This window comes from Gallus gallus, chromosome 20 (genome assembly GCF_016699485.2).
Source record: "Gallus gallus isolate bGalGal1 chromosome 20, bGalGal1.mat.broiler.GRCg7b, whole genome shotgun sequence".
Taxonomy (NCBI): Eukaryota; Metazoa; Chordata; class Aves; order Galliformes; family Phasianidae; genus Gallus; species Gallus gallus.
Window position 1 is genome coordinate 9,548,982 of NC_052551.1, and position 14,477 is coordinate 9,563,458.

At 48.0% G+C, this 14,477-nt stretch overlaps 1 protein-coding gene across 2 annotated transcripts; it reads right to left on the reverse strand.

The window, feature by feature from the left end:
* Positions 1-585: 585 nt before the first annotated feature.
* On the reverse strand, positions 586-14,203 carry LOC419250. 2 transcript variants are annotated; one of them, XM_046903024.1, is made up of 8 exons: positions 13,183-14,203; positions 12,852-13,032; positions 11,100-11,336; positions 10,939-10,998; positions 10,401-10,712; positions 9,738-9,813; positions 9,181-9,267; positions 586-8,433 (listed from the first exon to the last, which is right to left on the reverse strand). In XM_046903024.1, exons 3-8 carry the CDS (start codon positions 11,272-11,274, stop codon positions 7,989-7,991), a joined length of 1,155 nt encoding a protein of 384 aa, XP_046758980.1. In that variant the 5' UTR covers positions 11,275-11,336; positions 12,852-13,032; positions 13,183-14,203; the 3' UTR covers positions 586-7,988. The 2 variants fall into 2 exon arrangements, with proteins under 2 accessions (XP_046758980.1, XP_429641.4); XM_429641.5 differs by lacking the exons at positions 12,852-13,032; positions 13,183-14,203 and having other exon boundaries at positions 11,100-11,469.
* Positions 14,204-14,477: the final 274 nt, after the last annotated feature.

The following is a 14,477-nucleotide window of genomic DNA, read 5'->3' on the forward strand; positions in this document are numbered from 1 at the left end:
TGCATTCAGCATCGTCCCTTTAGGGCTGCTCTCTGGAGACGTTCCTCCAAGCAGCATGGCACCCTCTCCCCACTTGTAGTTTCTCCAGCAGGCATAGCACAACAACAATTTTTTCTCCCTTTTGCTTGCTTACCCTCTGCATAAAATTTCATTTCCTGAATTCACCCTCCCTATGTTGTTCATTAAATTGTCTTTTCTTATTTACAGTGATGAGACTGTTAGGATGACACTCATGGATGTGTGCAGATAGTTGAAATGTACCCACTTCAAACACTGTTCATGCGAGGAGTGGGTAGTTACGTTCAGACACAGTAGGAGAAATAATACGCCGGGCCCAAATGTCAAATATAATCACAGGTGATATTAACCTCCCCAGCGAAAGGAATACATCCCTTTGTGCAATAACCTGGCTTTAATGTTCAAGATTGCTACAGCAGATTAAACGGCAGCCCTTGATAAGTTGCCTGCACTAAAAGCATCATGGAAATTGAAAACATAATGTACCTCACTTAAGTGATTCACGCTATTAATATGTAGAGTCTTCTAAGCTATAGTTTTATCAAAGTTGAACAGTGGGAATAAGTGAGGACTTGTTTCCTCTTTTTTTATTATTATCTTTTTTTTCTAAACAGAGGAAAACAGGTGCCTTTATGTCCAGGGAAGACATAAGTAAAATTGTTTCTGAGAAATGAGGGTTGGTACCTTGAGCTATTCCATTCCGTACGGAGGAAAAAGGAGCGCCCACTGTTGCCCTGCCCTTTTCCTGGAGCAGGGATACGCAGTGATAGTTCCATTTACACGTACAACATACCTGCAACAGCAACACACATACCGTTCCCCACACAGAAAAACGGGCAAAGGAAAGGAAAGCATGTGTAATAGATAAGTAATGAGCTTATTGTATTTTTTGATGGGAGCGGATGCTCATTATTATGGCAACACCGAATGAGACGCTGACAAGAAAGGCAGGATGGGCACACACAGCACGTGCGCTCCATCACTCCGCCTGTGCCTCTCGGCAGATTCCCAGCCTTATGAGATTTAGAAATATCACATTTTCTTTCAATTACGGTTTCTGAGAACCCATTTCTGAGGTGAGCCCCATGCTCAGCCCTCAGAGCTAAACTGTACTGTTTAATCTACTTGCTGACTTTTCAGATTCAGTGCAGCCAGAGCTGTACCACTGGTCAACAAAAAAACATTTTGCAGCTGTTCCTGTTCTCTTGAAGGCTATTTAATACCCAGAGCTGCCATCTCTTCAGATATGGTGCACGGTGAGTCCAGAAATCCCCAGTGCCACCCCTCCCTGCCTCCCAGCACTGCTATCATCGTGGAAGTTTGGGATAAAGCTGTCTTGAAGCTTCCTTTCATATGGCCAGCTATGCCTTGACCATATCCTAGATTGCTTTGCAGCCCTATGAGACGCCTGTGTCCATCCCCTTCAGGAAATGCTGAAGGACAGAAGAAGCCAAATACATTTTCTCAGTGTACTCAGTAGTGCAACTTCTCACTGCTTTGGTGATGCTGATGGGACAGCAGCTGCATACAGCCCTTATGGGGCTGAATTTGGCCCCAGCATGCATCCAGTCCTCTTCCCAGTCCCCATGGGGCGGTGAAAGCCAAGGGGGCTTGGAGTCAATGCAGTGAACCACGATGCACATTTTAGGGAGAACAACACAGCACACAAAGCATCTCCTCTGCTCCAGCCTTGGGGACCCGCTGGGGTTTGCTCTGCTGCAGATTCATTGCAAACAAATGGTTCAGTACATGAGAAAAACTTCCCCATTCCTTGTGACTGTATTCATGCTTCAGCTACCACCACTTCAAAAGAAATATCATTTTCTCAAATCTCACTGAGCCCTCCGGTACACAGACACAGGCAGTGAGGAAGGTGTAGGAATGGGGTCCCACTCTTTCCACCCACGTAGCAGCTCTCCAGCCTTTTATTATACAAATCTAAGATTCATCGTTCATAAAGAGCCCCAAATGGCAGTGGTCCTGTGCCCAAAGTCTCTGCCATTGGAGTGGGCATCGTTACCTTTTGGATGTGTGAGTTATCTCTGTGCAAGGGAGAGAGATGCTGCTCCTCCATAACGCCTGGTGAGGTGGGATAGGAATCACTCTTTAAAAGTTGATTCTGAGACAGGATAAAGGTCAGACCAACAAAGGATTTCTAAATACAACACTTCCTCAGTCCTTATCCCTCTGCTTTGCAGAACGCTCTTGTTATACCCAGCGAATAAGAGTCCCAGTGCACCAAAGCAATTTTCAGCAGCAATAGCCAGTGAAAAAAAATCATGAGGCATTATCACTCATTAACACTGTCAGACAGGGAAGGCAAGGGTAGGGGAAAGAGCTGAAACCTCTTTGATTCTTCTGCCATGGTGGATTGCTCAATGAGAAGTACACATGGCAAATCCGCATGTGAGCCAGAGAAAGTCTTGCCTTTGTGTAAAGCAAATAAACACGATGGTCTGGGGGAGGATATTCCAAGCTGAGGAGAGTTACTTGCTTCCTTGTCATGCCAGAAATGCACATTTGAAGCAGAGTTTGGCCAATTCACTTTCTGCACACAACACTGTAAAGTGAGCAAACCACATGAGAGCTCTCAGCAGCCCGTCCAGTTTCTGTTTGTGGGAAAAATCACAGCTGTATTTTTCCAATGGTTTGTTGAAATCTAGGGACTGAAAATTGAATCCCACTCATTGCTGATAAACTGATTGTCTTGTATCTGAACTTCTGCAGGCTGGAGTTACCGAGCAAAACTGACGCTGGCTTCTGCAGTGAAAACCCAACCTTGCAATGGCATCTCATGGAGGGGATGGGAAGAGATGGCAGTTGGGTGACTTTCCAAAAACATCCTTCCCGTTTTCAGCCACAAAAATGAAAAAGCAATTTCTGTGCTCGGTTGTGTTTCAGTCTGCCACCTGGGGAAGCACCCATTTGTCCACCTCATTATTCATAAAGGCAGAGCTCGTTGAAGCTGGCACTGCACCGTATTGGTTAAACTGTGTTTTTTTTCCAAACGATATTCCTAATCACCAGGTTGCAAGCTTCGGGTATGTAAGCTCCAGGGACCACAGAACACAATAAAACATCTTGTAGCTAGTTGATGGTAACTGCAATTTTTAGGCAGTTAATTTTAATAAGAAACACCAGGACAACGACCATGCAGCTGGAAGTGCCTCTGTTGTCCTTCCTAATCCAGACAGCTCATCTGCTCACAAAAAAAAATCATGGGCTTCTTCCTTTTCTACTTTTCAGACCATTTGTCACCAAAGATTACTGCAGATCTATGATGCAGTTTTGCAGGGACAGGCAGGGTTAGCAGGTTATTTCTCACAGAGAATGGTGGGTAGATAGAGCTTTGAATTGCTCCCTTGGTCCAGACAAATTCAGTTAAACTGAAGATATTTAATGATGTTAACATTGACTTCATCCAACTTTGCACCGGGCCAGGAAAGCACAGAGGAGATGAAAAAAGGCTCCATGTTGCTCCTGAGCCATCGGTGCACCATTCTCCCTCTGCAGAATCAGACACAAACATTCACTATTGAATGTTTCTTCTCCACACAGTGTTCTCCTAACGAGCATGGGACCAGATCTGAGCCTGCTGCAAATTCCTGAGAAAAATGGGCAAACCATCAGAATCCACAAACTGTCATTCATCGCCACCTTCTGTGTCTCTGGACACGGTGCTACTAGAATTAATAAAAATAATAATAACCTCCCATCTCCTTTGGATCATAAGAGTTTAACGATTATTCATGAGCAGGAATACATTGGTTCTGCAGCTTCCTCATCCCTCACATGCCCAACACTGGGCTCTGCTTCTTGTATCTATGAGAAGCAATCAATAAGCACCATGCAGTCGTCGGCCTTGCAGGGTGCTAATTTCTCCCTTGCTGAGTTAGGCACACAGCTCCCATTGCTCCACCTAACTCCATTTGCCAAGTAAAAAAAAAAAAAAACCAAAAAAACAAAAAACCCAACTCACCCAATAAGACGTACCATTAAGAGAGAACGTGCCTCCAAATTGCATGATGTGGCTGGAGGAGTGCGATGCTGTGGGACAACAGGCACGTGCCGTTGGCAAGGGGATGCTGGAGCATGGTCCCACCAACCCTTGTCTTCCTGTGCTCAGGGAAGGAAGCTGAGAAGCTGTATCTATGCCCCAAATCCTCGCTGGGAGGATTAGAATGGGGTAAGCATTGGGTTGAGAAGCCATCAAACCTCTGTCCTTCCCCCTCCACTGAGGCACCTGGGCAAGGATGAATCAAAGGCTGAGCCTGCAGGAGGAGGCAGGCAGAGGGCCAGCAACCTCCATGGAATCCATATGTCACCAGGATGTCCTCCAGCTGCAGGTGGATGTATGGCCCAACCGTTCAGGCAATCTCAAAGCTGACTCTAAGCAGAATATGCCACCTGGTTTTGGAGCTTCTATGGCATGCTGCACACCAAGGCAATGCAAGCAGACAGCCCACAGTTGGAGGGCACCAAGCTGCCTCTTTTCTCTCTTTTTGGCCTCTGAACATAATTCATTTAGGCTCTTACAAGGCAATTCATATCCAGATTTTATTAGAAGTGGAAGGCCCTTTTATTTCCTCGGTGTATTCAGCACACAGAGAACTGGTGCTACGGTTAATTTTATTCCTGCGCTTTCTGTGTTTTAATAACGATCTCCTCAGTTCCATTTGACTCTGAATAGATTCTGGAGATAGAAAGATATGAGGCTGAATAATGTAATCATGTACAGAGAAATACTGGTAAAAATCATGTGTAATGAGTACGTAACTGAAGCAGAGAGATGAAAGAGATAAAATCCGATGTATTTGCACACCTACCAGGTATGTGGCCATGCTCTCCAAAAATATGCAGTTATCCTTTCAAGAAAAATGGAAAATGATGATGAAAAGTGACTGCTGTAAAAAAAAAATTAAAAAAAAAATCAAAAGCATTAATGCAATACATCTGTGTGGATGTGGGGCAACGTCTCCAGGTGCATTCTCTGTCTTTCACCACGTTTTAAAAGCCAAATAAGATAAAGACATACCAGAACAGAACAAGCAAAACCCACTTGTCGAGATGCTCTCTGTGTGCTGAATGCCACAAGGACACGAGAGCTTTGAGAGTGAGAGAGCACGGCTTGGCATCTCAGCATTCCACGGCCATGCAGCTGAGCTCTCTCTAGCTTGCATCCCAGTTCCTTGGGTTGGCTGGTAGAGCATCTGGAACGACTAAGCACAAAGCTCTTCCATCACTAATTCTGCTTGGAGCAAGCTCAGGGCGCCTCCTGGAGCTGGTGGCAGCTGCCCGGGACTCTTGCAAAGGCAGCCAGCTTTTGTAAGGCTTGATTAAAACACCAGAAAAGATTCCGTTACATTTTAACATCATTCCTTTAACCAAAGCTCACAGTTTGTGTGATTTCATTAAACTGTGCTACACTTCCAAGGGGATTCACACAGCATGGATATTCAGACTTAGCGGTGTGTGTTTCTTACGAGCCAAGAAATGGGAAATTAAAGCCTGCCTGTGCTGGACGCTGGAACCCCCCTGGCAGAGCCAAGGAGATAAAACTGAACTAAATAGGGTTGAGCACCAGAGAATTTCCCTCTTCTCTTGGCAGCTTGTATTTTTTTCCCCATGTAAGCTCCCATTGGCAGCACCTCCTCAGGCTGCTCTCAACTTGAAGCTCAGCCTGTGTTTGAGCCCAGCTTTCACTGCCCATGTCCTCCAGTACCCAGAGTGCCCAGAAACTGAACGGGAGCATTGCTTTTAACAAGGTGTTATGTCCTCACCTGATTCATCTCAGCAGAAAGACCTGTCCTGCTTCTCCCAGTAATTCCTTTAAAGTGAAAGGTTAATGCAGTGCAGTCAAGCTGCTCTCCATCACTTAGAGAGGGATGCAGGCTTTGAATATCCCCAGGTGAAGTGGCTCTGGCACAAACCCTCCTCCTCCTCCATCTTCCCTGACCCTTCATCCCCGAGGGGAAGCCCCATCCCTGTGCTGTGATCTCCCCTCCTGAGGCTGATTAGCCCGAGCTGGAGCTCAGGGGAGGAGAGCACTGGCTTCCTCATAGAGGTGCTTGATCGTCAGTGTCTGAGTGCTCCCAATTAGCCTGCAGCCGCTGTCTCCCCTCCACAAATACCTCACAAATGAAGTTTAATGAAAAGCCACCTGCGTTGCCTTTCTTCAGCCCTCCCTGCCATATCAAAGCCTTCAGCAGTGCCTGAGGCCAAAGTTTATTGCCTGGAAGGGCCCATTTGAACATGGTCTCATTAGTGCCGAGGCTGCTGCACATGGAGTCGGGCAGCAGCCAGCAGCCCATTCCCCCCCAGCCCTGATTTTGGGGGGTTTCTGGGGTTCTTGACAGAAAGGTTCCCAGGTTCAGCTGCTTCCAGAGGAGCTAATTAGAGACATCTTGTTTCAGGAGCCATCATACCTGCACAGTCTGTCCCTGCAGTTTGCTTTCTACCTCCTTTCATGCTAATGATTGGCATCTCGGCGAGGAGGAAAGCAACACAGGGTTTTAATATTTTACTAAATAACATTAGTGAGCTGGCTTTCCAGGCTGCAGCTTGGCAAAGGATGTGGCAAAGCACCAGGAGGTTGGATGAAGGCAGAAGGTGCACCCAGGGCTCAGCAGGTTGGAGGAAGCATCCTCACCACTGCATCCTGCTGCTGGGGAAGCTGAAAACTGGAGATGCACAGAGCCCCATGGGCTGGTGCCAAAGTGCATCAAAATCAGGCTACCTGTGCCTCCTTGATCCTCCCTTTGGTAAGCCAACACTCAAAGCATCTCCTGGGGTGCTCACCTGGGCAGTAAGGCCAACCTGAGGTCCTCAGTAACGCACTGATGGAATGGCAGCCACATTTTAAGGGCTGTTTGGGGCAATTTTGCTCATTATAAACCAGAGGTAAGCATGGCTCCAGGTGCAGCACTCACAGGTGATTGGGTTCAGCTGCTGCTCACATCAAGGTCCATGCTAACAAGAAACCACCCACCACCTTCACATGGTTGAGAGGAAGAAGAAACAGAAGGAATATCATCAGTTACTGACTCCAGCAATGCAGCATGACTGTTAAACACATCTAATGAAAGTAGCTGATTCTACCTGGCATTTCTTAGTTAGGCTACAAACATTGTACTTAAATTATAATGGCTGCATCACAATGTGTCTGATCTTTGAAGGAAAGGTGTACCTGCAGTTGGCCACTTTTTGCCCCCATTGCTTGCCCCCATTCACAGAAACATGCAGGATTTCTCCATGGAAATAATCTAGTTTTAAAAGGAAAATCAATGCAGTGTAACTTCCATAGGAGACATTCTCTTGTTCAGCAGGCTTCATTAGTGCAAACACTTCTTCCAGACAGCCACATTAAAACAGAGGGGGGAAAAAAGTGAAGTAATCCTTCTCTGAAGGTTTTATGGCATGGTGTTAATGAGCCTGCCCTTCTGTTACCATGAGAAGCTGCAGTATGCATTCAAAAAGAGAGTAGGTGCTGTCCACAGGATGAGGGGACTGCTGTGCTATGCAAGAAGTCACATTGGGTGCTCCCAAGTCCCTGTGCAAATGGAGCTGCTGCTTTGTTGGGGCTGCAGCTCCTGCCCCACCACCAATCTCCCTCCCTGACCACTGCAAGGTTGGCTCACCAACCCACACTTGGATCCAATGGGAAATCTCCATCTTTTGAGCGTGTTCATCAAAAAGACCCAGGGGTCAACACCCAGCCATAAGTTGAGCTTGGCACACAGACTGTAGTGGAAGGAACTGGTAAAGTGCTGGCAGATGTGCAAACCTGGAGCCAAGCTGAGCAAACTTCCCTCTGATTAATGCAGGTAGACATTTGTGAAAGATCTGTGTCCTCTTCAGTGCCTCAGGAGGAATCAGCCAAGCAGCAGCAATGCAGACACGATATTTTTGGGAGGGACGCTCAGGTGCACTGATGAGAAGGGTAGGACCAGAGACACCAAACCACCCCCATGTCAGAGACATTCTGTCTTAAACTTCTGCCTCAGAGCTTTCTGCACGTTTTGTATCTTCTCTGTGATCACCGTGTCGCTGAGGTGGTCCCCAAACTTCTGTTTCAGCAGCACCCTGATGATTTTGATGCAGCGCTCATCCATCATGGGCTTTGCCTCTCGGAAAGTGTTGCCTCTGCGCCCCGTGATGGAGTGGCTCTGGATGTAGTCGGACGTGAAGAGCTTGTAGAGCAGCGTCTTGCAGGCAGTGCTGATCTTCTGGTCAAAGCGGATTGCTTCTCGGAGCTGTTCCTTGGTGTAGCCATTGAAGAGCTCCACCACCTCGCAGGGCTGCCGGTGGGGCTCCTCCTGGAAGGACAGGGATTCCAGCCTCTGTACCTTCTTCTTCAGAGAGAGGACGTCCTGTTGGAGGTCCAAGACCATCCTTTCCAGCTGCTCTATCTTCTCCCTGGAAAATTAAACCAAGGGATAACAGGTGCTGAGGCAACAGGCAAGACAGCATGGCCTCACCACAGCCATTGCTGAAAGCTGAAACACCTCCACCCGCGCCATGCTGGTTTGCTTCCTGCAAAAGGGCACAGGACAAGAGTACCAGCCCACCCAGTTTTGCCAGGAGTGAGGCAAGAGCACCGAATGACATGGTCAGGGCTTTCCAAAAGTCCAGAAATGTGCTGAGTTTAACCCCCAACTTCACTTCGTCATGCACGCGAGGAGACTTTGATGCTCAATTTTCTTCTCAGTCTTAAGGAAATGTATCAGGCCTGCAAGCCCCAGGAGGCATGTATTCACGGTGTGAAAGAATGGACATGCAGGAAATGACAAAGCAAGTGCCATCAGGTGATTTTTGGCACCTGTTTCTTTGCAGTAAAAATGTCCCCGGTAGCTATTTCATCACTGGGTACACGTCATCAAAGTAATGGGCAATAAAACAAGCAATGCAGTCCCGCTCAAACATGATAGGTGTCGTTTTGATGGCTATAAGCAAAAGCTTTGTGCTTTTTGAGCTGGCTTAGATCCTTCTTGCATCTCTAACTCTGAGCTCTACAAACGGATCAAACACTGGGCTCTGATTGTACACACTGAGCAGCTCTTGGTTCTCAAATGGCACTGTTTTGTCACCCAGCTGCAGACTCAGTGTTCTTTCCTATAGGGAGGAAAATACAGCTAAGAACAAGTGCCTCCTTTGGCTAATTACCTTTCCGTTTCACTGGGAGCAGATCTTTTCTGAACTCTCTCAAAACCACCCGTGTCCTGCAAAGTGTCCAGCTGTCCATCTTCACAGCTGGAAGAAACAAGTAAGCTAAAAAGCACTGCCACAAGCTCCACACTCCTGCTGTGGTCATTCTTGATGAGCATTATCTGGAATTCAAGGGTTGACAGCGAAGTCAACTCTGGTTTCATTTACAGCAAAACCAAATGAACAAAGAAGAACCACCTGTGGTTCCTCATGCAGACAACCTCCTGAGCACCCCTTTGCAGATGGAGGAAGCCCCACACACTGATGCTGGGAGCTCCCATTTGACCCACCAAGGGACCAGGACTCCAGAGCACAAGGGAGTCACTTGCTCTGCAGGATCAATGCATTCACACTAACCGCCATTATCCTCAGTGCTTTGGGTTTAAGTCTGTATTAACATCTACTCAGAAAGCACCACCAGGGCATAAAGGACCAGAGTGGACAGACTGCACTGTTTGAAATTAATTTATGTAGTATGAGACATTCAAGGTTCCCACCGCACTTTCAGGTCTCACCTGTTCAGACAGATGTGTTGCTGGCATTGGGACAAGATGCCATCTGACTTCCTCTTCATTGCCAGGGCAACGTAATCTAAGAGGCAGGGATGGGGAACAAGCTGAACTAGCCTGCTGTTGACAAGGGCAGCACCTGGATCCCTTTGTCTCCAGAACAAATTACCTAAACACTCCTGCTAGATTGAACAGCATCACATTGTTCCCTTTGCATAAATAGAATGATCCAGACCTGCTTTCCAGGATCAAACAACCAGGATTTTGTTTTTAGATAGAGGAGCTATCTGAAGGGCTTCTTCTGTTCCCATTACAAAAGACACAGCGGGCAAGGCAGGAAGAGCCAATGTGCCTCCGAACACTGCAGTTAGCTAGCAAGTAGATAATGCACTGGGGTATTTCTGTAACTGCTTAGTACATGCACTAGTGAATGGACAAGAGGGAACAGTTGGTACATGGTAGAGCAGACACTCTGTGCTGCCACACATGCATCTCTTTCAGACAGCCCTCCTGGAAGAGACCTCCCTGGTAGAAAGGACCAGAAAATGGAATCCTAACCCCACAGACCTGGAGCAAAGCAGGGATCTCCTGGCAACTGCACGTATTCCTAACCCAGCCCACGCATCAGGAGACAGCCAGAAGTCAATGCCCCAGTTTACAGCCAGTTACCTTTGGTAGTGGTGCCAGCTCTGTCCTCCTCACCCTGGGAAGTCCCCGGCACAGCCAGGCTGACAAAAGTGGCTGTGGGGGTGAAGGTGCTGGTGGGATGGGGTGGCCTCAGGGTACATCTCTCCTTGGTGATGGAGGGGCTGCCAGCACCGCAGGGCAGGATGGGCTCAGCTGCCTGCAGCAGTGGCTTCCCAGAGTAAGTCCTGTCAGTGTGGTATTTCCTGCATGCATTCACCGGGGTCCATTTTGGGAAGGTTTTCCTGGATTTTTTTGGCTGGGGTGGCATCATGCTGTGGACAGCTGGTTCGTCTTCTGAAAGAGAGGTGGACACTCAATGCATGTAATGGGGTATCAGTGCTGTGCATCTCCCCGCTCCCACGTGCTGCTGTTTACCTTGATATTAAGGCTGTGATGGAACACCCAGCAGCCTCCCACCCAGCAATCCCAGTGAAGGCAGAAAGGTGCAATCTTCAATTCTCTCCTCACCAGAACCCTCATCCTACCATATTAAATAGTCCAAAGAAAAGACATCACTCACTTAACTTCTCCAGGAGTTGTCTATCTTCCAGCAGCTTCTTCTCCAAAGCATCTTTATGCTCTGTAGGAAGGGAGGACATTTTAGCATCAAAATTCCTCTTTTAGGGCTGCTCCCAGGCAGCCCCAGATTGTGAATTCCCAAACTGGGGGGGTGTCACTCACCACTTATGCCTTCCACAATCCCCCAGTAGAGCCCACTGAAGCCAGGGCAGCGGGCCAGCACCTGTTCACCCACAACGTAGAGATGGAAGGGCTTGCGGGGCTCCTTGATGTTCTCCATGCTGATGACACGGCTGCCATCAGGCCAGCTGATGAGCACGTAGAGCTTGGCCGACATCAGGGCTGCCCACCTGGAGCAGGAAAGCTCAGCAAATGGAGTTCTACCCGAGGCAGTGAGCCCTGGAGATACAAAGTATGTGTCCATGCATCTTTTCTACCAGTTATTTCTGCTTCCCTATTCATTGAGTCATAGACTGGCTTAGGTTGGAAAAGACCTTAAAGATTACCTAGTTCCAATCTGCTACCATGAGCAGGATTCCTCTCCTTCCGTGCTTTACTTGTCCCCAGACCCATCCCTGGAGAATTGCTCAGGGACACAGGATTGTACCTATGTAATATCAGGGTAGTGCAGAGAAAATACTCTAAAAGACCCCTGTGTATTCCAAAGGCTCGTGCCTTTGCCTGTACAGCTATTTCCTCCAGTAAATGTCAGACTGCTTTGATAAGGAGGGCATCAGAATACCTCCGTTTCATGCATGGGGAAACTGAGGCACAAAGCAGAGAAGGAGTCATTTAAGGCAGCAAGAAGCAAAGCTGCAAGGAGCTGGTCCTCTGGGTCCTGGTCCTTTGAGATGTCCTTAGACCTGCAGCTCAAACCACTGGACAGCAGCAGCCAGGCTAGTGGGGATTTCCAAAACCTCCTGAGCCACAGTGCCAGCTCAGGGATGATTTCTTTTCAGGTTTTTCACCCGACACATCACAGATGGGCACCAAGCCAGGCAGGGACCAACCCCTGCAGCTCCTGAGGGCCCTGGCAGAGCCTCACCGCAGCCCATCCTGCTCTACTTTGCAGCAGCATTTGGCACAGTGGCTCTGGGGAGTGAGGCTGAGCCCTCATGCCAGGCAGTACATGCAGGATGCTCACAAAGCCAATGACAGGGAGCTGGAGCAGGGAAGGGAGATGTGGAATAGGAGCAAGCTGGCAGGACAGGCAGCTACAACCCAAGTTACTGCAATCTCTTATTCTGCTTCCGTATTCCCATTAAAGCTGTGTCTGGCTGAGATTCCCCTCACCTGGGAGGTTCAGTTCCCCCTGGAGAGCTTTCTCCTTCCTCCCCCCCCCCCAGCACTCATCAGCTGCATGCAGGAGCTGTAGCACTCCCCAGCCTGCCCTGCTGGCACAGACACACACCTGGTTCACTCCTGTCGTGACCCAGACACACTGGGATTTATTTTTGCAGGGAGGGAAGGACCATGCACCAGTGAATCCTATGGCAACTCGCTCCCCACATCCCTCTCCCACAGGGCTGGATGTTCTGCAGCAGGCGACTGCACCCCAGCCCTCTGCAGACCCAGGAAGGGTACAGAGAGCCCAAGCAGACTGGGGTGTATGGACAGCTGACACCTCTCCCTCACAAGAACACAGCTGTCTTAAAGAGCTCCATATTCCAAACAGCAAATAACCCCAGCCCCCAAAAAACTCTCTAAAGCACTTTTCCTTTCTATAACATAGAAAGAAAAAAAAAAGCAACACCGATCTTCAACAGCTGCTGCTGCTCCTTCCTGCCCCACTTAGCAGTTGCTCACTTGCCTTACCAAATGCAACAGAACCACACAAATTCACAAACAGAGAAAGGGAAAGGAAGAGAGAGAAAGAGAGATCAACATCCTGATACAACAGAGCCCCGTCCTTGCCTGGTTAGCACTGCTCCAGGTGTTGAGTCTTGCAAAATGTCTCCTGTCTATGCAGATCTCAGCTGCCTGCTCCAGGGGAGGAGGTGACCGGACATTCCTTTGCCTTGGGCTTGTCCCTTCAGCACAGTTTCTTGTCAGGTCTCCTTTGTCTGGCTTAGGAAGCTCCCACCTGCTGTCCCCACTGCATTAAAAAAAAATAATAATAATAATTAAAAATAAAAAATCCCTTTCATTTTTCCTGCTTGTTTTGTTTCAGCATTATTATTCCTCTTATTTTTCCCATACACATACATATATATATTCCTTAGCTTATTTCAGGTCTGTTTCTTACAGGGAGAGAATGCAGAAGAGAAGAGAAAAAGCCTTGGGTTTTTTGGAGCATGAATAAACCTTGCATTTCCATGAGTTATTCATGAATAATTCATGAAAATGCATGATTAATTCAGGTTCATGAATTATTCAGGAATAATTCTCGAACATTCCTGGTTAATTCATGCTCACACAGCGAGTGAGTCAGGCTGTAGGGCTTGGCGAATTCCTTTCTCCCCGAGACAGTAGAAGAGAGGCTTAGAGACAGCTGCATTGTGCACTTCCCATTTGCTGAGCCTTAGAAGAAAACATTCTGCAGGCCTTTTGTTTTTCTTTTCCCTTTTTTTTTTCTTTTTTCTTTTTTTTTTTTTTTTAATGAAACAAGGACTTGAAGAAGAGATCTGAAATGCCTGCAGCCTTCTGGCCGCGGAGGAATAGCATGGCACCAAAAGAGAAAGAGAGAAAAAGGTAGAGTGGAATTGCTCTCCAAAGGAAGCCTGGCAGCAAGTTTTTTCTCCCTTTCACAAAGCATCTTTCGGACTGATTGAGCCTTTCCTTCTCCCCTGCCTCCACAGGTCTCCCTGGTTAAGAGGCACATTGGCTGCTTCGGCATCGTGTTGCTGAGATGCCCGTGAGCAAAGCAATCTTCTGCCTTGGGGACGCTGTGCTCTATAGGACAGCCAGCCCTGAGCCTCAGGGTGACACACGGGGGCTTCCCCATCACCCCCAACCCGCTGTGACAGCAGTTAAAGACCTCGGACATCTGAAGACATCACCAAGTCCTTCCATCTCGGAGCTGAGCTTTGTAGGTCACACCCCGTTTCTGCTAACATCCCCCACATCCTCGGAGGGATGAGGCCGTGGCACAACTCTGCCCCTGGGAGGGATTTTGTGGTTGATCCAGCAGCAAAAAGGCCATAATCAGCGTTGGAAATCATCCTTAGTGCATTGGGTCTGGGCAAGGCTATCACCATCACTGTCACGCTGATGACTCCCAACAGGAGATGATCCTCAGCTTGCGGTGGGCCTTGGTCCTGTGGCCAGTCCTGCACATGAGAAGTTGGCCATTAACAATCCAGTATCTCAATCAAAATCTCAAGCAACCCCAAAATCCCACTGATCAGCTCACCTAGTGCTTGAAACACACAGGTTTCCAATATTTCAAGCTTCCAGTTCTCAGAAATCAAAGTGCAAATTTGGTTAGATCCCACCTCCAGCTAAAATGCAAGGATTTAGCTTTGTCAGAGCCCACAAGGAAGGAAAGTTCCCACAGGCTGGGATAGCCACCTGCAAGCTGAGGTGCAGTGGGTTGGAGCC

Excerpts from the sequence above, each read along its gene's own strand:
- LOC419250 (XM_429641.5), bottom strand. The coding sequence starts at position 11,361 with ATGGACACATACTTTGTATCTCCAGGGCTCACTGCCTCGGGTAGAACT. Across the intron at positions 10,999-11,099 it reads GATTGTGGAAGGCATAAGTG|AGCATAAAGATGCTTTGGAG; the intron begins GTGAGTGACACC and ends CCCTTCCTACAG. Across the intron at positions 8,434-9,180 it reads GCTCCCAGTGAAACGGAAAG|GGAGAAGATAGAGCAGCTGG; the intron begins GTAATTAGCCAA and ends TTAATTTTCCAG.